Genomic DNA, 26,632 nt, shown 5'->3' on the forward strand with positions numbered 1-26,632 from the left:
TTGTTCAGTTCTTCTCACTGAAGCTTCTCATATGATTTGAGTGTCAATGTTAATTGAAAAATGTGGCTGATCATTAATTTGGCATTCAGACAAATCACTTTGATGTGTGCATCACAGATCAGAGAATTCCGCAACCCTTTAAACAATCTTCTTTTGTATCTATTTTTGCTTTTGGTGGATTTGCCAGCTGGAATTTTAAAACTGTCAATGAATCTGTGGAACTGAAGCATCATACTAGAAAAGGGATACCTTTATGAGCAACTTCTGTGTTTGATGTAACTTTTACATCTAAGTGAATTATGACGGCGAACCACAACAGTACGACGCATTGGCTTTAGAAACAATAAATGAACAATATCTAAGCTTGTGCTTGAATAATGGCTCTTAGCATGCCCTCTGAATTTGGAGTCATGGTAATTAAGTTCTCAATCTGGACCCATGTTACGTGAAACTATACACAGAGGAAACTTGATAGCTCTGACCTTACATATGCAGTCATAGTCTGAAACAAGAGTTGTAACAAGAGGTGATGCTCTTAACTTTGGAAATATTAGATCTCTGCCACATAGCCTGTTCCCAAATAATGTTTTGTATCCACAGGATGGCTCTCAGAATAATTTCTGTGGATGCCCAACACATCGACTTTCCACTAGAACATGTTGTCTGTGCAACCAGAATCAGATTATTAAAATCAAAAGATTTTGACAAAATACAAATGTCTGAGCTCTAAAACAGCAAGAAATCTATGCCCATTTTTAAAGATAGTTAAATCCTCTAAAATCAAGGGCATCAATAAAAACTGTTAGTTAAAAACTCAGATATGAACTATTGATGCTTACCTATAACAACTTAAAAACACAACTTTTTCAAAAACAGACCTATTATTGCTGAGCAATACCACAATGCATAGCTGAGCTATGAAATTCACTCCCACAGTGAATGAACACCAACTTGAATGGCCTTCAGTGGAGGCTGTTCCATTAGGGCAAACAGAGCACTGCTCCACCAACCTCAGTCTGCTTTCAGTCAACTCTCCCCCATTACATACAACCAACCCAGGGAGCAGCGCTGGCTATCAGCTTCCTCCCCCTTAGTCTTAGTTTTGCCCTTGTGTAGAACTCAGCAGGGAGGAGGATAACGCCAGGACTAGAATTAGTTTTCTCCATTTCTCATTGGTTCTGGCTCCACCTATTGTTGGCCTCCCTGGTCCTCATGGGCACCAGTCACCACTGCTGATCTTGTAGTAGAGAGCTGTTATAAATTGGAATGTACAACCTCATTTAGTCTATTTTTGAGTGGGGTTTAACCACTGATATTCTAGCCCTGTTAAAGTAAACTAATTAAAAGCCATATGACTGAATTAAATGGTCCATCTTAAGGAGTCAGGTGTCTTTTAATCATTACCCCTTAGCCATTAGTTATTGCAAACACAATTTAGGTAGTATGCTGTGTATCATACATTGAATTTTAATTCAACAGTTTAAAATACATATGTGAACTCCCACCTTAACTGGTATGCTACCTGTTCAGACCAAAGTAGCACCATAGGAGTATACTAAGGTAGATGAATGTGATTTTCTTCTGAAGTCTTTGCAGTTCTACGGCACCAGTGATGTCCACATTTCAGCACTAAAATATATTTGTAGGTACAGTTTACCTTCTAATCTTTTTGTTTTTGGGGAAACTTTGATTCCAAGACTTAAGCAAACCATTTGGTACTTAGGTTTTTTTTAATCTATTCCATAGAAGTTATTCTCTCAACCAATAGTTTCAGAAAATATTGTTTCCAGGTAACAATAAGATTTAGTTTACACCTGATTTAGTCTACAATCCCATACTTAGTAGCAAGCCCCTCAGAGCTCAAAAAGGACACACTGTGTTGAGTATACTTGTACAGGGTTTTGCAGTTAGTGATCTTTAATTCATCAGGTAGGTTTTAATTCATCTTAGGTGTGCTTCTGAATATAAATGCTTGTTTTGTCATCATTCATTGACAGCGATTTGTAAATTTCCTAAGGCTTCCAACAAACACCACAAGTCCTTTTGAGTTTAAGATAACATAGTATAAGTATGTATAGTATTGGCAACAGAAACAAAGGACTGGTTGGATTCTGTAACTAACTTAAAATAAAAATTACAAAGAAAAGGTGCCCAAATGCACCACTGTTTCAGGCTGTCATCATAACTGAACGATGGTATCACAATATTTGATATCATGGCCAAGTCTATGATCTGAATTTACTCTGCAGAGTTCATATCATCCTACTGATTCAACTATTAGCTTCGGATCCGCAAAGGCAGGATAGAGATGTCATTACTCTGCCTTGAGCATTTTGCAAATTAAATGCTCTAAAATGAGAGTTGTTAATTGTGGAGCATCCTGACCTAAATTTACCTGGATCTTAGCAAAATAATAAAATGGTTATTTGCACCCCTATTTTCCCAGCCTGTATCATTAAAAACCACATTAAAGTTGCATTAACTGATGGGGCAATAGCTGCAAGGTTAGTTCGGGTTCCCTTTCATACAGATTAGAATAATAATTTGAGAATTCCAACCCCTTAAGAATACAGTCACCAGAACTAATGCAAGCAAAAAGCTTAGGAAATTGCCTTGTTAAAGGAGAGGAGGGTTTCTTAGTAACACTATATAGTAGAGATGGCTGGGATTCAAACATATTAAAGTTCTCACTAATATCTAGGTTAGCACTTAGCTAATTAACAAACATTTTTCTCAACTGCAGTTTGGAAGATTGGGCATTGAACAGCCACCAAGCCTACTGTCGATTACCTAAAATGGATTTCCGAGGGATGTAGGGGGATTGGAAATATGCTGAATTTAGTAGCCCAGGTAAGAAGCACTTACAGAATTGTTCATCAAGCCTGTATCTCCCTTCCCTATTGCAGCCCCATTGCAAACCTTCCCTTCTTCCCTCTTATTTGAATAGGGTTTCCACCTGCAGAAATCCAGAAATTTACCATGACCCTCCAGGCAGATCCACGCAAATCATTCGAAGTGCATTCAACGCACAAAGCACATGCCTTCCCCCAAAGAATCTTCAGTTTCCCTCTCACAGATTTACAATTGCCAGCATCCTGATCAAACTACAGTTCCCAGGATTCTATGTGGGAAGTCATGTGCTTTAAGTGTATGGCACAGATCTGCCCTGAGACAATGAGGAAAGCTTCATTTGTTAAGCTTCTGTATATGATTGTTGTCCTGATGTGTCTCTGTGACTGGGTATTTTTAAGGAATGCAATAGCAGGCACTGTGAAATAAAGAAAACGTTCTCCTAGTGAGCCCAGAATGGCTCCTTGTCTTAATCTCTTCCTTGTTTCTGTTGCTTTGCTGCATTTTTTGTGTATTTTGTGCCGCATAATTTGATGGGCAATATACTTTTATTAGATTTTTGAGGAGCAATTGAGCTTGAATATTTTTATGATCAGTGATATTACTTGAATTAAATAGAAACAAAATCAGTAGCAAGCAACAGCTCAATAAATAATAAGACTTTTACTTCTTGCTATTGAGATTGTTGTACTTCAATAACATATTGGGCAAGAAGGGCCTCTCTTAAAAGGCATGCATTCTTTCCCGACTGCGCAGGTTCCTGTTTGTGTTTATAGAAAATTAGGTGGCCCAGTGGAGTTGCTCTCTGCTTATAATTGGGCTATGCTGTATTCATGGAAAAATTGTCTTTCAGTTTAGAGCCATAAAGTGCACATCATGACGCTGAACTTTTGTTTGTTATTGGTATTGGGCTGGATATGGATAAAAAGCCAAAACTATCCAGAAAATGTGGAGGCACTATTGGAGGAGGGGATTCTGTAGATACAAGTGCATTTGGCCTATTTCAGACAAGGTTGCATTTTCCCTAAAGGATCACGTAGGCAGCTTGGCAGCACTTCTGGATTCCAAGTGTCTCCTAGATACCCAGATAGTGGCAATGCCCAGGAACACTTTTCAGCAGCTGGAGCTGGTTCACCCCTCTCATTCCTTCCTAGCCAAATTGGAACTTGTTACAGTCACTCATGCACTTGTTACATGTACCTTTGGTGACTGTGACTCAGACTATAAACAGGGTAGCCAACATTGTGTCCTCTAGGTGTTATCAGCCCAAGCTAGCAAGTCCAACGGTGAGAAATGATGGGAATTGTAGTCCAACAACAAATAGAAAAGAGGCTGACTACCACTTGTTTACAGCCTTGAGCAAGTCACTAACAGTGTGATAAGTCCTATACATGACTACTACTGTACTCGGAAATAAGCCCCATTGAGTTGAATAGGATTTACTCCCAGGTGTGTAGAAACTGTGACTCAAGTTGAGCTGAGATTTAAAGGTCCGCTGAGATTTAAAGCGCTGAGATTTAAAGCGGCAACTTTCGGCTGTTAAACCAGTGTTTTTCAACCACTGTTCCGTGGCACACTAGTGTGCCGCGAGATGTTGCCTGGTGTGCCGTGGGAAAAATTGAAAAATTCAAGAGAATTACTTTATATATAGTCAATATAGGCACAGAGTTAATTTTTTTAACATTTTCTAATGGTGGTGTGCCTCATAATTTTTTTCATGAAACAAGTGTGCCTTTGCCCAAAAAAGGTTGAAAAATGCTGTGTTAAACCACACCCATTGCATTTATTTTGTTGTACATTGGGAAGCCCACAATTTTTGTTTGGTTGGTTTGTTTTTATTTTTGCTTCATGGAACAAACACATTACAACACACAAAAGTTCCTCCTGTGTACTCTCTTGGTGAGAAGTTTCAAATCAGGCTGTCAATTTTATTGCTTGCCTTTTCCTTGGCATGTACAAATCTCATACTGGGATCGAGGAAGGCTGTCAATTGAAAGGACAAGAAAAAGGGCCGTCTACATGATATCATCAGACAACCTCATATTTGTCTTTTCAGTCAAGCAAAGTTGGTTGCCATATTCTGAAGAGCCAATATTTGCCATGAGCAAAAGGCTGGTGTTGCAGAAGCCAGGAGACTGGCCTCATCTGCCTTTTTGTTGTTGTCTGCAATGTTTGACTTGGCTCTCAAATTGCATCACCAGGAGTGATCTGCTCTGCAAACACCCTTAGTGTCTCGCCCCCACTATCTCTGCTTGTCCTGGAATAATAAGTTGATGAGAAAGAGGTGGGGGGGGGCAAAGGAGAGAAGATGGCAGGTAAGTAGTTCTGCTTTTTCGGACCAGAAATGGCAGGTAGTGCTGTTTTGGGAAATAGTTGGCTTTTCAACATTTTCCCAGTTTACGATCTCGTACATGTACTAATGATTAAAAGAATACAGACATAACAGTAGAATAATCTGGTACATTCTTTTCATTAATGTTGTCATTGCAATTAAAACAATTAATGGTTTTAATAAATACTAATCATCTAGGAGCTTGAAAGCATCCCTTTCTTATGTTGGTTTCCCAGTTTAAAATCAGTCCCCATTAAACGTAAAGGGTAAAGGGACCCCTGACCATTAGGTCTAGTCATGGATGACTCTGGGGTTGTGGCGCTCATCTCGCTTTATTGGCCAAGGGAGCTGGCATACAGCTTCTGGGTCATGTGGCCAGCATGACTAAGCCGCTTCTGGCAAAACCAGAGCAGCGCACGGAAACACCGTTTACCTTCCCACCTGAGCGGTACCTATTTATCTACAGTGGTACCTCGGGTTAAGAACTTAATTCGTTCTGGAGGTCCGTTCTTAAGATGAAACCGTTCTTAACCTGAAGCACCACTTTAGCTAATGGGGCCTCCCGCTGCTGCTACAACACCAGAGAACAATTTCTGTTCTTATCCTGAAGCAAAGTTCTTAACCTGAAGCGTTATTTCTGTGTTAGTGGAGTCTGTAACCTGAAGCGTATTTAACCTGAGGTACCACTGTACTTGTACTTCGACATGCTTTCGAACTGCTAGGTGGGCAGGAGCAGGGACCGAGCAATGGGAGCTCATCCCGTTGCGGGGATTCGAACTGCTGACCTTCTGATCGTCAAGCCCTAGGTTCAGTGGTTTAGACCACAGCACCACCCGCATCCCATTCAGTCCCCATTATTCTTCCTTAAACACACACACACATATAGCTTTTAATATAATGGGATTTGACTGTTCCAAAGCCATACTCTCCCTTTCAAAATCTAACAGAGGTCCAAGCCTATCCTTTCCCCATATGCTGAAACAAAACACCCAGGAAGAATACCTTACACTCTGGATGCTGCACACAGATCTCCCACAAAAAGGCTAAGTATGTGTGCTAAACATAGTTTTCAAGAAACATGACTTTAGAGGTTTCTCCCTAACACCATTGAGTGAAATTCAAGGAGGTCTTCGTTCATATGAGTGAGACTGTATGGTTTAGAGTTTTAGACCATTACATTAAATAACAGAACTTTCATCCTATATCAAATCCCAATTTACCTCTTAGGCATTTTTGTGAAATCCTAAACTGACCAGCTCAGATTCACTACAACATGCACTTTGTGCCCTGCCCAAGTAGTTATGCCTACAGTTTCCACATATTTCATAATAGTCCTCCTACAATATTTGAAACCGCCTGCTGTTCCTGGAAAGAACTCCAGTTATGTGCATCTTTGTCACCTAAAACTCCACGCTAATCCTATTTCACGATATATCCTCGTGTGACCCCCATCTTAAAGTTGACAACATTCCCTTTTATCCAGACATCCCGTTATCTACAGCTATAACAGGAGTGTGCTCACTGAGTTTTTAGTTGGGTATTTAGTATCTCTGGGAATGATCCTAGCATTGAAAGGTTTACACATCTCCAGTTCTAAAATAGGATTTAAAGCTTTCTAACAGATGCTTGGTGGTATCTCCAACCCCAACCCCCGCTAAACGCACACAAGACACTGATCAAATGCATTGGCACTAGGAAGCTTAATTTGATAAATCATTAGCAGGACCAATTAATACAATCAGCCAGGGCAGAAATTTGTAAGTAGATCTCTGTCCCCTCCCCCCTTCTATTTCTAAGGCTTTCCTAAGACCAACAGCTGAAAAGAATGTGGGCAATCTTGACTATTTTCTTTAGTACTGCTGCATTCCATTCACATTTTTATCATAGCACATTATTCTTCAGGAGCATACTTAAGAGAGGCTCCACCAGTCCCAAGATACTGCTTTCAGGAGTGAGGTGGTCTTCCCACTAATCTATGAATATAACGCTACTCTTGTTGCAATTAATTACATTACAAATATTGATCCTATGTAATCTATGTATTTCTTTTACAAACATGCTGCTCTCTTCTTGAATGGTTTTTATGAATACGCTCTGAATTTTCAAAATGGCACCCAAGCATCTAACATTCAGTTTTATGAAGTATACTTCACAAGGGAGGAATCTCTCTCTCTCTCTCCCCTTTGCCCTAACCCTAACACAAGTGAGGAACCTTGAGATGATGGCAACCAGTGGGTTCAAATCACAAGAAAGGAGATTTTGACTAAATATCAATAACTTTCTGACAGTCAGAGATGTTTGACAGTGGAATGGACTTCCCTCGGAAGGTGGTGGACTCTCCTTCACTAGAGGTTTTTAAACAGAGTTTGGATGGCCATCTGTCAGGTATTCTTTAATTGTGATTCCTGCATTGCAGGGGGTTGGACTAAGCTGTTCCTTGGGATCTCTTCCAACTTTACAGTTCTATGACTTCATGAGGCGACTTTTTGGTATTTAGTATAGTTAGGGTAACAGAGAAGAAAGATAAATCACTTTTTAGAGGAACTAAAATTACATATTGATGTTATTAAGTATCCTGAGAAGGTGCTCTAAAAAAATAAATCCCCGCAACAGTAGAAGCAATACCACCAAGCAAATCCCAGTTTAGCCCCAAATTTAAAGTTATGTGGAAACCAATAATTTGTAAAATACATTTCATACATTTCCTAATGCCCAACACTTTGTAAGTCTATTATATATGTTAATGTATAAGGGTTTACACATGCAGAGAAAAGGACAAAAATGGGTTAGGTGAGCGGCGTTTGGCCTTAACTTGAAGTGTTTTAGGTATTGTGTTCTCCTTTAGTGGGTGGGATGTGTTAGTGTGCCTTCTGTGTATATGAATGTTTTCAGCTTTTTTTTTTAGTTTTATATTGGTTAGCTTTTTGTATTCTATTGTATAATCTGCTCTGGGTTCACTTTTCATTAAAAAGTGACTATTAAGTGCAATAAATTGTAATAATGATTGTTATTAGAAAACGCTTTCCCAATGAGGAAAAGCCACCATAGGATTCAGGGTAGATACACAGAATACAGATAATGCCAGTTCTTTGGAAGTAACTGAACCAGCTGTCCTAGTTTGTTAGGTGCTTGACTAGCTCAGCTCCCTGCAAATCCCATTGTCTTTAACTCATTATTTTCTTTTACGTAAATAAATAAAATAAATGCCTAACATTCCTCATCTCCTGACCTAAACTGACAGAAGACCCCCATACCTTGGCAAAGAAAGTCTCTGCTCCAGCTGGTAGACTTCATCCAGCAGTAGTTGAACCCTAAATTATTTCCAATGTTGAAATAGATGCAGTAGATTACTATTCACCAGCCTAGTTCTTGGTGGCTGGGACTGATGGGAGATGCAGTCCAAACCAGCTGAGGATACAGGCTGGCAAAGGCTAACATACATACTGGGCCTCTTTCGTGATGAGCACACAAACACAGCCCTGACCTAGTAATCGCCCTGTCCCTATGTGGAATAACTGTGTGTTTGCATATCTCATAGAACTGATTCACAACACAATGCACACATCATCTGATGCAAAACTAACCCAGAAACAGGAGAGATGTATAATTTAGGAAAAACAGCTTTATGATTTCTTCTGCATTCCCCAATAATATTCTACTGCAGAACCACTGTGGCTGCAATGTAATATTAAACTAGAAAAGAAAGTGATAAGTTTCCCATTCTATACCATTATGCTGCCTAAATTAAAATGAAGAACAATGGCTGCAGTTCTATACACACTTACCCAAGAGTAAGTCCTACTGAACTCAGTTCAGCTTACCTCCAAGTAGAAATGCATAGGACTGCCCTGCATATTTATGAATGTGTTGGTTTTACTTGTACCTCCCTACACAATGCTAATTTCATGTTTACAATTGGCAAAGGATTTTTTTTTATCAGAATAACATATTTTTACACTAATACTCAATCCAGTGATAAACTGGATGTGATGAGACCTGGATGCTGTGTCTCTGCTGTGCTGGACACAGAGCTTTTCGAACAATAAAAAAACCCAGAAACTCTAATAAACCTTTCAAGGCTCTGCAACAGCAGATGATATAAGATCCAAAATGGCCCTTTTTTCCTTCCAGAAGTGTCACTGAGGGATTGCTTCCAATCCTTTTATTGCTGCAAGAACAGTTTGGTTCATCCTGCGCAGGATGAGAGAATTTCAGAAAACAAACAATCATCAACTTGAAGTCTGGATGGAACAGTTAAATGTAAACAAGTATCTGCTGCATTTATCTCCTGGTCTGGTAAGGAGCATCAGTAATTTATAGAGAATTATAAGCATGCATTTATCATTTCTATAGCACTTTTAATATGAAGAATGCTTTACAATCCATACCTTATGTCCCTCGCTTTCTACACGCCACGTTAATTTCATACACTTCATAATTATTTGCAGCCAAAAGCAGAAAACTTTATTCTATAGAGCACTGTGCCCTTTTCTAAAGGGGGAAAAAGTGTCCTACCCTGTTTTCTGCAGCTTTTTATGGTTCAGGGAATGTAAAATATTGGCTGGGGCCTTATGTACTCCACTGTCCTCTACTGGATAATATCACAGCTACTGACTCAAAGTGCCCATGACTCATCATCTTTTCAAGGAAGTGTCCTACAAAGATGACACAAACAGCTTCTAGTGCACATTCAAGTGAAGCCTCGGGGGCTGGGAATGTAGATCACAGGTCTATTTGTTCTGTTCTTTATGCCATTTACCTGTTCAACTGGCATCTGTGGTATATGCTTACACATTTGTTTGTACAATATTAAACTAGTGTCTATAACTGCCTTCAGTCCCAACTGTGAAACCGCAGCCCCATTTTGCCAATTACATTCTAGACACTGATCCAGGTGCTAGCCAAAATCTTTACAATCAAGTCCAGTCTATATATGCTATACATGCCACAGAATTATTTGTGGGACACCTGAGGGGGGATATTTAGTGTGGGCTGTACCACCACTTTGGGCTGCAGGCAGAATATGTCATTTCTTATTATTATCCTATATTTGATGACAGCAACAAAAAGTTCATTGCAAGTAAAAAGCTAGCATATCAGGGAGCACGGTTCTGAGTTGTTCTAGTTTTCTTCTTACATTATTTGTTCACACAAGGGAGCATTACAAAATGCAATTTCCCATCTGTTGTCTGAAGTCACACAGTCCATGCAAACCTCCCACCTCATTCTGCTGCATATGTAGACCCAGCCTCATCCTGTTGTTTTGAACTGAGAGAAGGTCCACAAGGTCTTTTGTTTGCATGTGGTCTTGGGGAAAAGAGTCTCAGGGTAGCAAATAGGCAAGAAATGAGTTAACAACGGCAATACAGCAATAGTATAATAAACTGTGTAATATCATGAGTGTAATAGCTGTGAAACAGAGTGAGAGAGGAAACACTGGCACAACTTGTACCTTACCTATTGAATGTCCATCTTTTCAAGGACATAAAAGAGATCAAGCCTCAAGATATCCACTTACGGAAAAGGAACAGCGATTCACTCCCTTAGGGTAAATGACAGAGGGAATAATGTATTTCATTTACAGGAGCCTGCCTATTAAAGTATCCCAGCTGCTCCTATAATAAAACACCTACAAGTGACTGACAACATACCACAATGATTATGCACATATTTTTGTGATGGAACAGACACTTCCACCACGAAACAATACCAGGCCAAACCCTGCTAAGTTTTAAACAAAAATGAAATCAGCCCACAACAGCTATAAATAATCTTGAGCATATCACCATTTCAGCATGAAATTGTTTTGCTCACATTACAGGGAGATGCTCCAGTGCTAAAGAATAGAATTTCCAGATAAATTACTGAACTTTCCATTGCATAATTTTCTGTGCAAGCCGGACTCGTCTGGTGCATGCATCTTAAAAAGTATAATTTCCGTGCTTTCACGTTTACTGAGTATCTTGTAAGATTATATCTCACTTGAAAAATAAATAAATGCATAGTCAGATAAGGAGCAACGGAAATAGGAAAGAGGATTCTGTACGTGAAGTGGGTACAGATAGAGGGGAGTGAACCAGTGGAACAGGCAGACTACTCTGCCTGTACTGCCCTAGGTTCCTTTTGATTCCAGACCACAGGCACCTAATTTTGCACCCCACCCGCCCACCTGCCACCAGAGGGAGCGTGAACCATCGGCCGATTTCCACCGGCAGGAACGGCTGCAACAGATCAGCCCTCTCTCAGTACTACTCTCCCCATTGGACTTAGAAGGGATCAGTCGCGGTGCACCACGGGAAATGCTTATTTTGCTTCCCTTCGTTTCCTCTAGTCCGCGCGCGGTCGGGACTGCATTTCCCAGGAGGCTCCGCAAGAGTAGGTGGGTCACCTGACGCCTCACAAACTCTGAGCAAAATGGCGGCGCCCGTGATGCGGCGCTGCCGGGTTTGGCTCGGGTCTGGGCATCGCAGCGTCGGGAATGTCGCCGAACTGCGCGGCTCGGAGGGTCCGGTGGCCGCTAGCGCGCTCTGCCGGAGTGCGAAAGAGGTGACAGAGAAGCAGAAACGGTACGACAGGGAGTAGTAATAACCGGGCTGGGTAGAGGAAGGACTCCTGCCGCATCTGCTCGCCTCCACGTCCCCCATCCCTTATTTGTGCTTCATGCAGTTCGCCTCCCTACGTTGGTATTCTGCGTTTTTGTCAGCTTCCCAGGTTGTCTTTTATTTTCCCTTTCACGACGCAGAGCAACTATTAATCTGACTGTCGCAAAGGTCTGGATAGGAGCGGTAGTAGAATAAGGTAGCTAACAAACAGCAACCCCTGGCCTTCCCCCCCTCCCACTCCACACACACAAAAAGCTTGTTTCTCAAAGTTTAAAATAAAATGAAGGTTCATATAAATAGATGGAGGACTGTGTCAAAAAGTATACATTTCTTACCCATTTTTAAAAACCCAGTACTATGGGATTTAAAAAAGTGCAAGTGTTCCTTTTACCAGTGGCACAGGTTTGTGGAGGGTGAAATGTGCAGCACCTGGCATACAGGAGGAGGTTCTTAACTCAATGGTAGAGCACCTGCTTTGCATGCAGAAGGTATTGGCTTCAAGTCTCCAGGAAGGACTGGAAATACCCCATTAGAAACCTTAGGGGACCACTACTAATTAGTGAAATTAGTAGTGACCTAGATGGACTAATTGTCCGATTCAGTGTAAGGAAGCTTCCTATGTTCCTATGCATGCATCACAAAAAAATAAATATACAGTACGTGCACATTGGATTAAAATGTTTGCACATCTACACTGCCTTCTTTTCCTATAACTGCATAATAAACTACATGTTTGGAGCAGCCTTTAAATTGCAGTTTCAAAAAAATGAGAACGTGTTTCATTAAAACCAGCTTGTTTTTAAGCTATCTACAATACAACAAAGAGTCTTTTGGCATATTAAAATATTAAAATATAGGCACCAGTTTCTTGTGGACTACAGTGTACTTCATCAGATGTGTGACCAGAGTATCATTCAGTCAGTGAAGTCAGCTCCGGTCCACAAAAGCTAATAAAACAATAAATTTGTTGGTCTTCAAAGTGCCATGAGAGTCTTAGCTGGTGTTGCAAAGAAACCACAAGCATGGCTATCCCTCTGCAAATTACACTAAGACAGACATCATACCAAGATTCATGGTGCTCTTTTACACAAGGTACAATTTGGGATTCCCACCCCATCCTGTAACCTTTGTGGCAAAATATGCTATTTTAGTTCTGATGTTTTCTAAATCCATGTTGTTCCATGATTTACTCTGTGAAGTTCTGTTGAATATATATCCCAGGAATGGGGAACCTGTAGCCCTCCAGCTATTTGTTGAATTACAGCTCCTATAAAACTGAGCCAGCCTGGTCAGTAGTCAGGGATGATGGGAGTGAGAGTCTGGTAACAACTGGAGGGCCACAGGTACCCCACCCAGATATGTATATTTTGCTTCTTTTTCCCCCACCGATACGTTTTGAATATACCGGTAAGCAGAATAGTAACATAAAACAATATTCAACAATTACTCCTAATTACTTTTCATAATAAATGAGATGAGAATGGGAAGCTCACTTTGTTTGAATAATTCATTATAGAGAAACAGAACTTTGGTCTTGGTTGGGTTTTTTAAAAGTATTTTAATGTTTGAAAGAAGCACTATATTTGATGTATTTGCTTAGAGCTTTTCTGCTTTCCTAATCTCCCATCTTGATCTAAGTACTTCTGTCATAGCTACGGCGTAAGCTTGACTTCACCAATGAAATATGATATTTGTGTCTTTTCTTTGTACAAGTCCAGATAATTACTTCCAGAACCTGTCAAGCGGTTCAGGCAGTAAAGGTGACTGTTCTCTTGCTCATATAAAGATTATGGATGTGAGAGCTGCAATTACTTTTCAGCAGATAGGAAGGTGCTTGTTCTTCCTGTTCAGAGAACCATCTCTTGAGTTGAAAAGATGATTTCTCTATTGCCAGACTACTGATGTTTATGCTAATCCAGTACTAATAGTGCTCTGTAGACCCACCTTTCCCAGCTTGAAAGTGACCATCTGACAGCATATGCATAATTGAATATGCCACCTGTCTGTTGGAGATTTCTCATACATAGAAGGATATCAATTAATATTTATTTTCTATTTCATAATCTCCACTGGGTACAAAATTGGATACCTGTCCAACAAACCCTTTCTGGATAAAATTAACTTCTGAAATGCACTTTAAATCGATGTAAGACTTTCAGGATGTGGGTTTCTTTTTGCCTTCTCACATGCTGCTTTTTGTACAATTTTCAGCTGCTTATGAAAACATTTCAAAACATCTTTCAGTGTTCATTATACAGCAGTTGTGGGCTTGTAGTGTGCTCCAGCATACTGTTGAACTCTGATACTTTTGACATTTGTATTCTCCACCACACCACACCCCAGCTGTTTTAGAAATTTGAATTGCATCAACCCAGCTAGTGAATATTTCTTATGACTTTCTTTTAGGAATGTTCCCTGGGCAGCAGTGGTAGGCCTGGAAATTCATGCACAGATCTGCTCCAACTCAAAGCTTTTCTCCAGTTCACAAGTCCAGTTTGCAGCAGCACCTAACTCCTTAGTATCTTTTTTTGATGCTTCTTTACCTGGAACTCTACCTGTAAGTTTGAATTGAATGCTTATATTAGTATTGAATTTTCAACAACAACAAAGCCTGTCTTATCAAACAGGAACAGGCAGCCACCATTAATTCTTCAGGTTTTAAAAATTATTAAGAGTCATAATGTTTAAAAGGGATACTAGATGGTTGAAACACTTCTATCTAAGAAGGAACAAGCAGCTTGCAGTTGACCACTTAATTTCCCTCTACCTTTTCCCTCCACATTGATTCCTTTTTGTGTAATCTTGCCTTTTTAAATTTGTAAACTAGAGGGCAGTGCCTCTTGTCTCACTTTTTTAAAATATTGGTATGAGCTGGTTTGACATACAATATTTGTCTGAAAAGCAGGATACAAATATAACCACTTCAAATAAATCACCATTATTTAACAGAGCACCATCCATGTTACATGTACTTATAAGAAGCTTAATAACAAAAAAGACAACTTTCCTTACAGCTGGCTCACATGCACCCCCAAGACTTAATAGAGATTGTTCCTTTGCTTCTTCTGCTACAACAGGAAAAGTAATATGGGTTTGGTTCTCTGGACTTGGTAGAGCCACTGACTCCACATCAGGCTCTGATTTTCCTTCAGCTTTAAACACTACTAGCCTTTTACGGGAAAGTGGTGTTTCCCTGCAGCCATAGCAATCTACAATATGAACATTGGGTAGTTTGCCATCTGAATGCTTACTTGGAAACAACTACTACTTGACCTATGCTTGCAAGTGAGTGGAAGATTGTGAGCCTTCTTGACTGATTTCCTAGCCAAACTACAGTATAGTATTTGGCCAAGCAGTTTGAAATTATTGACTTATTTTAATACACAAAATTAGGTTCTGGCCTTTTAATGCTCCAACATAGGTTCTTTGGTGGGATGCAGTAAGATTACCTCTGCTTGTGTTTATCTGTAGAAACATAGGAAACTGCCTTACACCAAGTCAGACCATTGGGCCAGCTAGATCACTATTGTCTACTTGGCCTACTTTTTCCCAGTCCTCACTGGAGATGCTGGGAGTTGAACTTGGGACCTTTTGCTTTACTGCTGAGCCATGTCCCTCAACAAGAGACTGGCATCTGCTACAATGAGATTATTGAATATTGAATGAGTTGCATGTGGAGAGAGATACTGCTAGGTGTGGCCAATTAGCTTTCAGCATAGTGTAGTATTGTTATATTTCTTATTTTGGACAGACTAAGTACACATGAAGAAAAAGCCTTAAATCTGCTGGGTGGTATCCAATGGTGCCTTTTGCCTTTGCATAAAGTGTTTCCGTTCACATAAGTTGGGAAACCCCATCTTCAGCCATCTCCCCCTAACCCAATTAAGCCAACTGTTCTCTCCCTTCTTCTTGTTAATGATGGTTGAACCCAGAATGGGATACAGCAGAGAGGGCTGCAGTAAGTAGGAGGGATTGGCAAGAAATTAGAGTCATTTTCTGCTAAGGGCATAAATGGATAAAACCCATTGATGGTTTTGTTGTACGTGTATGACCTTTTTGCTATTTTTTATTTGTAGCAGAGTCCGTGCTACACAAACAAAAATTCCTGGATGCAGCTGTTGATGTGTCTTGTAGTAGGGTCCTGGGTTATGACTGAGGAACACCCCATCTGAAGTGTTGTAGAGCTGTTGTCTATCAGAATAGCTCACATCAGGCAAAAACGAGGGTGTGTTGTGGTACATTGTATTTTTTGCTGTATCTATACCATTCTTTCACAATAAAGTTGTATGTTGTGAGCTACCTTGGGAGGCTTAATCCTGATAAATATAAACATACATAACACCTTAGAAGTGCTTAGATAAATAAATAAAGCAAAATAAAGTTACGTGTGAAGATTGTCCCTAAACACACACAGAATATGTGTGAGGGCAGCCTGCATGCCTCTTTGCCATATTCTTCTGGATTTCTGTACATTTTAAGAAGAAATGGTTGTTCCTTTTACAGTTGTTCCCTAGTGAGAAATCTTGAGCCTAAGCTGAAACAGGCTTCCTTTGAGATAAGAGCTCCTGATTAGTAGTCAGCTTGATGGCTAACCTAATGAAAAATTCGTGATCTGCTCTTGTTCACCTCCAACAGAGGCTTTTATCTGTGCAAGGAGAGGGAAAGAAAAAAATATTTTTTCCTTTGCAGTTTTTGGTAGATAAGTTGAAAGTGGATATTTAAAAATGTTAGTACTCGAGTGTCAGAATGTGATACGGAATTCTGTTTTTATTTATTAGTATTACTGCTTCATAGGTTTTATTTTATTTTACGGTTTTAGGCAAGAGTGATGGTACCTTCCTGATTTTAACGGGGTGCTTTAGTGTGCATGAACATCTTAATGGTTGCACAATTTAGTTAATGGGAGTATTATTCCAGATGTGATTTGGCATCTATTTTAGGCTTAAAATTCTGTCTGCTTTAAAGTTAACAGATGGAAGAAGTCCTTTAGATACTTTAGTTGCATATGAAAATTTCAGTTGTTTTAAACACAAAACTGTTTATATTTATGCAGTAATTGCCAAACTTTCTTATAGCAGATTCAAACAACATGTTTGCCAGCACTGTTGAAGGTTGGAAAACAGACACCAGGAGATCTTCTAACTAATCATCTGTGGGGAGGTGGGCATTAAAAGCAGTCATGCAGGAGAGGCAGTTGAGACTGATGCTGGGAAACGTGAGATTTAACACGTTACCTGCATCATTGTCCTAATCTAGATCACTCATTCAAAGCTATTATCCCCATAGGAGGGGTGGGTGGTGAGAGAACATACATCATGCATCTCTTCTGCTTTGAACTTCATTGTACTCTCAGACAGACTGAAACAAAATGGAGAACTCAAGGACACACAAGAAGGGATTGTTTTAAGTGATTTTAATGCCTTTAATGTTATGTTTTACTTTATATGGGTGGTTGTCTTGGGAGGCATTTTTGCCAGAAGGGCAGCCCACATGTTTAGCTACAAATCTCCCAAAAAGTCATACAGCTCACACAGAGATACCGTATATGCCCACTGGTTGGGCCTCAGTAGCAATGGCACACTGACGACGCCTGATGCACACAAAGTTGGCTACATAGGCTTGGGGCTTGCATCCAGTTAGGGAAGATGGCCTTACACTTTGGGCTCTTTCACAGAGGCAAATGTCCCCTGTGTGGCTCTCTGGAGTTCACTGGTGTCCTCTTCCTAAAACCTGCAAGGAAACAATTCCTAATTACCACCTCACCATCCCACTAACATTCAGCATTAAAAATATTTCTAAAATCCTAGTTTTAAAGCTGGCACAGTGCAATTCTTCAGAGAGCGCTACAAATTGGGGTGTCTCCAGCTTGAATTTCGCTATACCATGATCCTTTGTTTGGCTACACTTTTACCAAGTTGGCTGTTCTGATTTTTAAAAATTGTGTACGGCCACCGGGCATCTGCTGGATGGAGAGTTTGGTCATTCGTGCCATGAATTTGATGTTCCTACTTAAAGTAGTGAGGAGGGTCTTTCATGAAATAGGTGTAAAATATTTTGCCAGCTTAAATCTACTCGCTTGGTTACTATGAATTTCATATTGATTTCAACTTCAGGAGGTGCCAAATGAGGTCAACACTGAGACTTTTGCAATCCTAGCTGTGTGCCAACATTTTTTATAGCTGGGGAAAAGTTAAACCAGGAGAGTGTAGAGCTTAATTATTTTGAACCTGAGGTTCCATATCAATAGTTAATTAATTTAGATTAATCTGTCACCTGGGGAATGATGTCTACAGCTGAACATTGAGGAAGAATCATTTTGTTTACTGGAAAAGGTCTTGTGTCTGCAAAGGGATTTTTTGTGGTCTTCATTATTCTGTACTACAGTATCTAAATATTTCTTTGATCTGTCTTAAATTAGTTTTGCATTGGCAGAATAAAAAATAAAGAGCACAGTTCATTATTAACTTTGGCAAATCCCTTATGTAATTATTAATGGCACCTCATTTGAAGCAGCAAGGGAATGAATGTGATGGGTTATTTATCTGGAAGAAGGATCCAGCCCATTCACTGAACTAAACCAATACATGCACATTGATGATTAGCACTGAGAACATCTCTTTTTCCAATTTGTGCTGGTAATGCAGGACTGCCTTTATTGAATTTCTCTTTTCCACAAGCGCCAATATTTGAGGGCTTTATTATGCAAGAGCTGCTTTCTAACAACACAGTTGTGGTAGATTAGTGAATCAATAAACTTGTAATAGCTCCTAAACATCTATATTAGATTTAAGTTTCCTGTTTTTTAGGTGTTTTAGTTTTTTTCTGTAAAACCATGGATTTTGGGAATCCCAAATTGGAAGTTCATCCAATCTGGGATTAAAGATCTCCTCTCCTCTCCACAGATACAGATACACAAACACACACGTTTGGCATTAAGCTACATTGCCAGATAACCCATTGGCCTATCCTAAACACACACATGTATAAACAATTGCATATTGTTCTTCTTTTCTTGTAGGATCAGTGTAGCAGCTGTCCAAATGTGCTTGCTTGTGCCACTAGCAGACATATTGTTTACATACCTTTTACTGCTTACTCCCCTCCCCCCAAAAAATTAATAAATCATGGGTCCCAGGGTTGTGTGCTGTTGGTGTGGAATCTCAGTTTTCACTGAAACCCACACAAATGGTGAGAAGCTTTCAGCTAAGTTCTACATAAGTTTTACCCTTTAAAACTCTAGAAATGCTTTTACCGTAAATAAAACAGTGATGAACCCCAAGGGGCAAAAAAGGCTCAAGTTTCATGCAGATAGTTAATATAGCCAAACAGTTAAAAACCAATGTAAAATGCCAGGAGAGAGACAATTATAGATATTCTTTTATGTTGTAGAAGAGAAAATTTACAACTGACACCAGAAACACTTCCTGCATAGGAAACTATTATTTTGACACTAAAACAATTTAATACTTCAGCATCGTTGGCAGTCTTTCATTTTGGTCTACAAGTCAGGACTAATTGGATCCTGTTCTGCTGCTCTTCAAACATTTCTGCTGTATTTTACGCATTTTTATTTTAGGCTCAACAGTTTCCTCAAATATATAGCAAACACCCAAGAAGCCATACCAGTTACACGAATGGTTTAACAGCATCCTAGATATTAGTTTGTTTGTTTGTTATATGCCATCTTTCCTTCAAGTGTATGTCTGTATCCCATTACCTTATTAGATTCAGATTTTGGGTTGCTTCTAGGATTGAGTTAATTCTAATGCCAAATCATTGAATTCCTTGGGGCCAGGGGACTAAGACTTGACACATATTATAGCCAAGTGGTATATATCTCAGGAAAGGTTTGGAGCTGTGCATCCTATTTATGGACTGGCTTTTCGTTTGGGAAGGGCCATTGCTCAGTGGTAGAGCATCTGCTTTGCATATACAGAAAATCCCAGGTTCAATCCTTTGTGTCACCGGGTACGGCTGCGAAAGTCTGAAACCCCAAAGAGCCACTACCAGTCAGTGTAGTAGACTTTATATGGACCAATGCTCTGACTAAATATAACACAGCTTCTTACATTTCTACATGTTGACGCTCCTGTCCTAGAAAGCACGGGGATTGCATACTCCACAAAGAAAGCCATGGCAGAGGGGAGGAGGAAAGAAAATGTTTGAAGTGGAGGAAGTTCCTTGCAGAACAGCAATAATTTCTTCATCTTGCTATTCCAGACCTCTTGATAGCTATACTATGATAGAACACAGAATAACGGCAGTTCTGTTGCCATTTGAAATCGGTAATAATAAGCACACTTTGAAGCTGCATATTAAAGGAAGGCTTGGTGATTCCTTTCAGTTTAATTTAAGGGAAGGATGGAGAACGTATGGCCCTCCAGATACAGTGGCAACAGCGTTGGACCATTGACCATGTTGGCTGGGGCCAACAACAAAATTGGAGCGCAACAACATCTGGAGGGCTGCAGGTTCTCCATCCCTGACTTAAAGCTGTATTAACCTGGCCCGAACAAGTAAAGACCCATGTCCTTATATTAGAAGAATTTTGGAAATCTGATTTTGAGCGTTATCAAATAGTCAGTCTGAGTGTCCCCTTCCACTCCAAATTCTGAGGATTTGGAAGGTGAGTTGGCACATAAATAAATTGACATCCCTTGGCATGAGAATGGAGAGTAGGGCCATGCCCACAACATACACTGAAAGCACTGTTATACCTCTTTAACCGTCATTGCTTCCCTCCGAGAATCCTGGGAACTGTACTTTAAGGGTGCTGAGAGTTGTCAGGAGGCCCCTCACAGAGCTACAGTTCCCAGCACCCTTAACAGCTGCACTTCACAGTATTCTTTGAAGGAAGCCTTGCTTGATAAAACTGCTTTAAATACCGGTATATGGTGTGGATCTGACCTAGGTTTCGATGCCAGATTTCACTTTTATTTACTGCATGTTGTGAGGCTTTTCTGTGCCCTACAATCAGAAATGATTTTGTGCAATATCAGAAATTACACTTGCTTGCTGCTTACCCTCTGTGTATCCACACTTTTCCTTGGTCTTTCAAATCCAAATGAGGCAAAGAGAATGCCTGGAAAGATGACCCATGTTGCTCTGGTCCTGAATTGCCTTCTGAAGCACCTGAGCTTTACTGTAGCGCTACAGGAACCCCTTCCTGTGAGTTGACCCTTGCCTGTTTTTCACTTACATCAGTAGCTGGCAAGGGTGGGAACCAAAACCTTAAACCTGGGATGTGCCATATGTTCAAAGCATGTTTCTATCCCTCAGCAGCAGCTTCCACCCCACTCACTCTGGCATGGGAAGATACTCTTTTGCATAAGGCTCCAGCGTCTTGCTGCTGAGGCTGAGCTTCCCACGCATGAGAAAGACAGATAATGCTTCTTGAAGGCAAGCAAAGTGGAATGTGTGCTGTTTAAAAGGCAGTGTGTGGGAGAGGCATTTGTTTCATACTGGGTATCTGAGTGAAGTCATCTGTCATGTTTCTTTAGGTTCTCAACAGGAGATGTGTAGAAGCCGCAGTGATGACGGGCCTTGCGCTGAACTGCACCATAAACAAGAAGTCCTTGTTTGACAGGAAACACTATTTCTATGCAGATCTGCCTGTGAGTATGTATTGAGCTTTGTCCCTCGGCAAATCGGAAGAGGGACAAGCCTGGAGAACTGATGGGGAAAACAGGCTGGGAGAAGAGACGGTTTTTTGTTCTCTGCCACTGTTTTGCCCATCCAAGCACTGAGCCCTGATGAATAGGCAGCTGTAGCCAGGCTCTTTCTGATTGAAGGTGATTGTCCTGATTGCTGACTGCAGTCCTGCGCCTCATGTTTCCAGTGGCTTTGGATAATTGAATTGAGAGAAGGCGCTGCTAGGGCCAGACTTCCTCTATTCCCTCTAATTGTCTGTTAGGGTTAAGACAAACAGTCTGATATTGATCTTTGTGTTTGAAACGAATGTATTACAAATCCGCATTATGGTCCTGTAGACATCACAGGCATTGGTTCTCATTACTTTAAAGGATCTGAAATGCAACATCCTGTTTTTACATGTCGCTGATCGCAAAAGCAAATGAAGAAGACTTTAAAAAATCATGCAGTTTTACCTGCTGATATTACAGATGACGCTTATATTAGGACCAGACTTGCTTTTTCAAACGTAATGAGGCAAAGCTCAGATCTAAAGTGAAACCCGTCTGTTCAAATTCATCCAACAGTCAGGGTTTATCGTTTTAAAATTTAAATAGTGGCCTGTGTTTTTCCTTGAAGCCACAATTGTAATGCTAAAGATACATGATAGTTTTTTCTGCTCTTTGCAGAAAATCCCTGCATCAGGAGTGGAGAACCTCCAGCCAGCCTGTGCCCACCTGGCCACTTTGGGGAAGCCATGACCCACCTAATATCATGCATCCATTTGAAGAAGCAGTTTGGATATGTGCACTGCAGTGCGCCTTCAAACCTCCATTTTGTGGAAGTTTGAAGGAACAGCACAAGGGCTCTTTGAAAGTCCTTTGCAAACATTCCTGCGAGCAGTGTGGGTTGTTTACTAAGGACTGTTTGAAAGTCCTACCAATATGGTATTCAGAGGGCAGCATCACCTGATATCACTATAAGGTGAGGTGATTGATAGGTGGCCAGAAATTTGGCAAATTTGGCCAGAATAGGTTCCCCACCCCTGCCCCATATTCTGGGGATGGGATGCAATGGCAGGGAGGGAGGATCTCCTTAGAAGTGTTTAGTAAGAAAACCCCCCTAATAAGTTACTGTCATTGTTGAGTTCTACACCTGTATGAAAACCTTTCAAGGTAGATTAGATTAAGAGATAGAGGTTGCCAAAGGTCACCTAGGCCAAACTAAACATTATGTGGGAGATCTCTAATCAAATCACCTGGCCTTTTTAAAAGTATAAAATCTGTCATGGGGAAAGCATTGGAGCTGGGGAAAGGGTGTTTAGCCTTCCTTGCTATGCTCAGAACTACTGGTCCTGAGGCTGATGTGGGCTCCACTGGGGGAAAAGACAGGTGCAATATGCACCTACAGAGACCACAAGTGGTTTTTAGCCTAAAAACAGCTGTGGGTGGGTGGGGGAAGCCATGTGGTTGCTCAAACCTTAATAAGTGGGTGGGGGATCCATGATTGTCTACTTGCACCTTTGCAAGTTTATATGTGAGTGGGAATTTGAAAGTGTGTTCATGGTACCATATACAAATACCATATGAAAATTAAAAACAAAATTCCATTCTGGGTGTTGATTAAAGAGAGGTTGACTGCCATTTCTGTTTGTTATTTTTTGAGCATTTTAAAAGGGGTTCTGCTTGTGGTTCAACTTGAAATAGAAGAACTATAAAGCCATTCATTAGGGTTTGGAGTTGCCCTTTGAGGTTCACACACAAGCCTTAATTTCAGCCAGGGCTCCCTATAATTTAGCCCCACAATCTATATTCAGTACATTCACATATGGCACACAAAAGGATAATAAAGTATTATTAAAGGTAAAAGGTAAAGGGACCCCTGACCATTAGGTCCAGTCGTGGACGACTGTGGGGTTGCGGCACTCATCTCGCTTTACTGGCCGAGGGAGCCGGCGTACAGCTTCCAGGTCATGTGGCAACCATGACTAAGCCGTTTCTGGTGAACCAGAGCAGTGCACGGAAACGCCGTTTACCTTCCCGCTGGAGCGGTACCTATTTATCTACTTGCACTTTGACGTGCTTTTGTACTGCTAGGTGGGCAGGAGCTGGGACCGAGCAACGGGAGCTCACCCCGGTGCGGGGATTCGAACCGCCGACCTTCTGATCAGCAAGCCCTAGGCTCTGTGGTTTAACCCACAGCGCCACCCGCGTCCTTAAAGTATTATTACACTGTAACAAAACAATAGAAGTCACATTTTGTTAGCTCAAAACACACGCAGTCTGCACCTTTTCCCTCGCCATACAGTGTGTTAAGTGTGCAATGCCCAGTTTGTTAAGGGGGAAATGGGGTAGAACACTAATGCAGGGTGTGACTTAGGTGAAGGAGAGAGATAGCAGGCAGGAGAGGATACTTGACCCTTCTGTCAGCCAGTTCAATCCTACTCCCCAAGGTTGTTTTTCTCATGCAAAACTGCCGTAAGCTAGCATTATCAGAGCCTGTAATGAGATTCATAGTTTTATTACACATGTAGATAAGATAAATGCTACTTTGGAGATCTTTGGACGGTTGGATATGAAAAATGGGGCTACAGATAGAAAATGGAATGCCTGTTTCTTCTCGTCACTTGTCATCTGTTAGGTTTAAAAAGTAATCATTTTAATGGGGAATGGGGAAGGGGAAAGCTAAGCGAAAAGATTACACTGAGTCTTTAATGTGTATTGCATGAATTTGTTGTTAATAATTGCTTAGAGAAAAGGGCCATCTATTGGAATATAAAGTTGATACATGACCATTTTAAAATGGTTGATTGCTGCAATTTTAAATGCAGGCCGGCTATCAGATCACTCAGCAAAGGCTTCCCATTGCTGTGAATGGGAACTTGTCATACATTCTGCGCATGGGGAAAAACCAGAATGAAATTGTAACCAGGAGTGTGAGGATCAAGCAGGTACAGTTGGAGCAAGACAGTGGAAAGAGTCTTCATGATGATTTAAGGAGCCAGACCCTTGTGGATTTGAACAGGGCAGGTAGGTTTGATACTCTTTTGTCTATATAACTATTATTTATATATATTTTTAAAGGAAAAAGGTAGCAGCATTCTGTGCTTCTATCTGAGGCTGTCAGTGTTACCTCCTGATGTGAGTTGTTCTACACACACACAGTGAAAGGCTGGCTTGATCAAGGCATCAAGAGAATGCCTTTCTCACAGCTGGTCTGCATGTCTGGCAGCAAATCCAGGGATGGGACTCTGGCTGATAGTTGTGTTTGCCATTTTCAGAGGTGAAAGGTGGCTGTGTGAATCCTTCATACACACACACACCCACCCACACACACACACACACACACACACACCGCTTTTCTTCAAGCCCAGGTTCTTCCATCTAGGAGTGTGAATGGAAGAATGTGGCTTTAGACATGAACTGAATGGAAAAGTGTGAGACGATGGATTGATACAGTATCTTGAGTGTGACACAATATGGCCTAGATGCTGAACCGTAACGGCCCATACATACATACATACTATATACATACTTACTATTCTGAGTAGGGGAAAGATTGAGGTTTGTTGGGGAAAGTTTAAGCACCTTCCACCTGCTGGGTCTTGCTGCCAGTTCTGTTTTTCAGTGGCCTGTGCTGCCAGGCCTGGTCCCCCCACCCCAAACACAATAGAAAGGAATTGCTGTCTCAGAAACCTCCTCCTAGCCCGAATTAGGAAGTCTCCCAGCAATACTATGGGTCGCTATGACTTTGTTGAATTGTATTACTTGCTCTGATGAATTTGTTCTTGTCATTTGCTTTTATATGCCAAGGTGTTTGATGTTATAGTGGTTGCAATGTTTGTTTGTTTTTTTAATGCTACTGCGATTATTGTGAGCCTCTTTGTGCTCAACATTTGTTGTTGGAAAAGCGGGATACAAATATTAAATCAACTCAGCACACAGACTGTCCCTGAGCAACTGCTTTTGAGCTGTCTGCTTTCCCCTTGAAAAACGTTGGACCTCGTTTTTTCTCTTGGTGATAGAGGGAAATGAGCGTTCGTGTGCCGGTTTTGCAGATCCAAGCGTTTTGACAGTGATTAAATAATAAGTGATTGCCAGTTTTCCCTCACACGAAAGTTTAAGCACTTTTCACATGGGCTCTTCTCTTTTAATGTCTGAACTGTTTACATGAGATCAAAAGGCGCTGTTCAAAATTTCTTATCTGTCTCTGGTAGGAGTTGGCCTCATGGAGGTTGTCATGGAGCCCGACATGTGCTGTGGGGAAGAGGCGGCTGCAGCAGTGAGAGAGCTTCAGCTTATCCTGCAGGCTCTTGGGAGCAGCCAAGCAAACATGGCAGGTAGAGACCGAGGAGGGCATGTTTATCATTCCTCAGTTGTAATTTTCCTCTGACAAAGGCACTTTCACGGCATCTTACTTACTTTGCCTTCCAGCTGCTTATCATTCGGTATTGTTGTGGTGCCGTGTTGTGTTTTGGTTTCTTTTTTCCTTCGTCAAAATCTTCTGATTCTGAATTAAGGTCACTTGCGCCTCTGGTGCCCAAGAGGGGCCCAGCTGCCTCATCTTCAGCTCAGATTCTTTTGTGCTCTTAGGCCTTTTTAAATTTTACATAATAAATCTTAGCAGGAAGGGAATGACTGATGGCTTCTGTGCTGCTTCTCCCAGCCCCCTCCCCTTGCCTGCTTGCCTTCCTTCCAAGTGATGCTGTGATGCAGATTCTTTGGAACGACTGCAGTTGCAACCCGACTGTTAATCTCTGGGCTCACCTCAGCTATGTGGGAGCAATCCTGGGAGGGTTTGGAGCGAGGTCAAGCGATAGGGGTAGAAGTGGATGTTTGGTATCAGAAACTTAAAATGGTAGGATATATGCGTATGTGTACATACAACAGTTGCATATTAGGATTCGCCCAGCACCTCAGAATAATTCTAGATCAAGGTCCTCACAAACTACTATAGTGGAGTGCATGAATAAGCATCAACATCTCTCACACTCAATTCCTCATTATATTGTGCACATCTTGGCACATCCCCCTTTCCTTCATACTCTCGTCTTTGCATGCAGCCGCACAGTTGTCGAAAGCAGCAACAATTATTTAGGAGGAAACACGCTGTCTGCTGTGGGCTCTGCGCTTCTGGACAGTGGACAGCAGCATTGCTTATTTCTGCCCCTCCTGTTCAGAAATCATCAGTAGAGAAAAATTGTAGCCACGTAAATAGG

At 41.0% G+C, this 26,632-nt stretch overlaps 1 protein-coding gene across 2 annotated transcripts in view; it reads left to right on the forward strand.

Annotated features, from left to right (window-relative positions):
* Nucleotides 1-11,563: 11,563 nt before the first annotated feature.
* GATB (glutamyl-tRNA amidotransferase subunit B) overlaps nucleotides 11,564-26,632 on the forward strand; it is a 38,832-nt gene continuing 23,763 nt past the window's right edge. The window contains exons 1-5 of one of the 2 annotated variants that reach the window (XM_033159982.1): nucleotides 11,564-11,748; nucleotides 14,191-14,341; nucleotides 21,285-21,398; nucleotides 24,245-24,443; nucleotides 25,631-25,753. In XM_033159982.1, coding sequence (XP_033015873.1) covers nucleotides 11,597-11,748; nucleotides 14,191-14,341; nucleotides 21,285-21,398; nucleotides 24,245-24,443; nucleotides 25,631-25,753 — 739 coding nt within the window. In that variant the 5' untranslated portion in view covers nucleotides 11,564-11,596. The remainder of the gene's footprint in view (nucleotides 11,749-14,190; nucleotides 14,342-21,284; nucleotides 21,399-24,244; nucleotides 24,444-25,630; nucleotides 25,754-26,632) is intronic. The other variant, XM_033159983.1, reaches the window with a different exon arrangement.

The sequence above is a fragment of the Lacerta agilis genome, chromosome 9 (assembly GCF_009819535.1).
Source record: "Lacerta agilis isolate rLacAgi1 chromosome 9, rLacAgi1.pri, whole genome shotgun sequence".
Classification (NCBI taxonomy): domain Eukaryota; kingdom Metazoa; phylum Chordata; class Lepidosauria; order Squamata; family Lacertidae; genus Lacerta; species Lacerta agilis.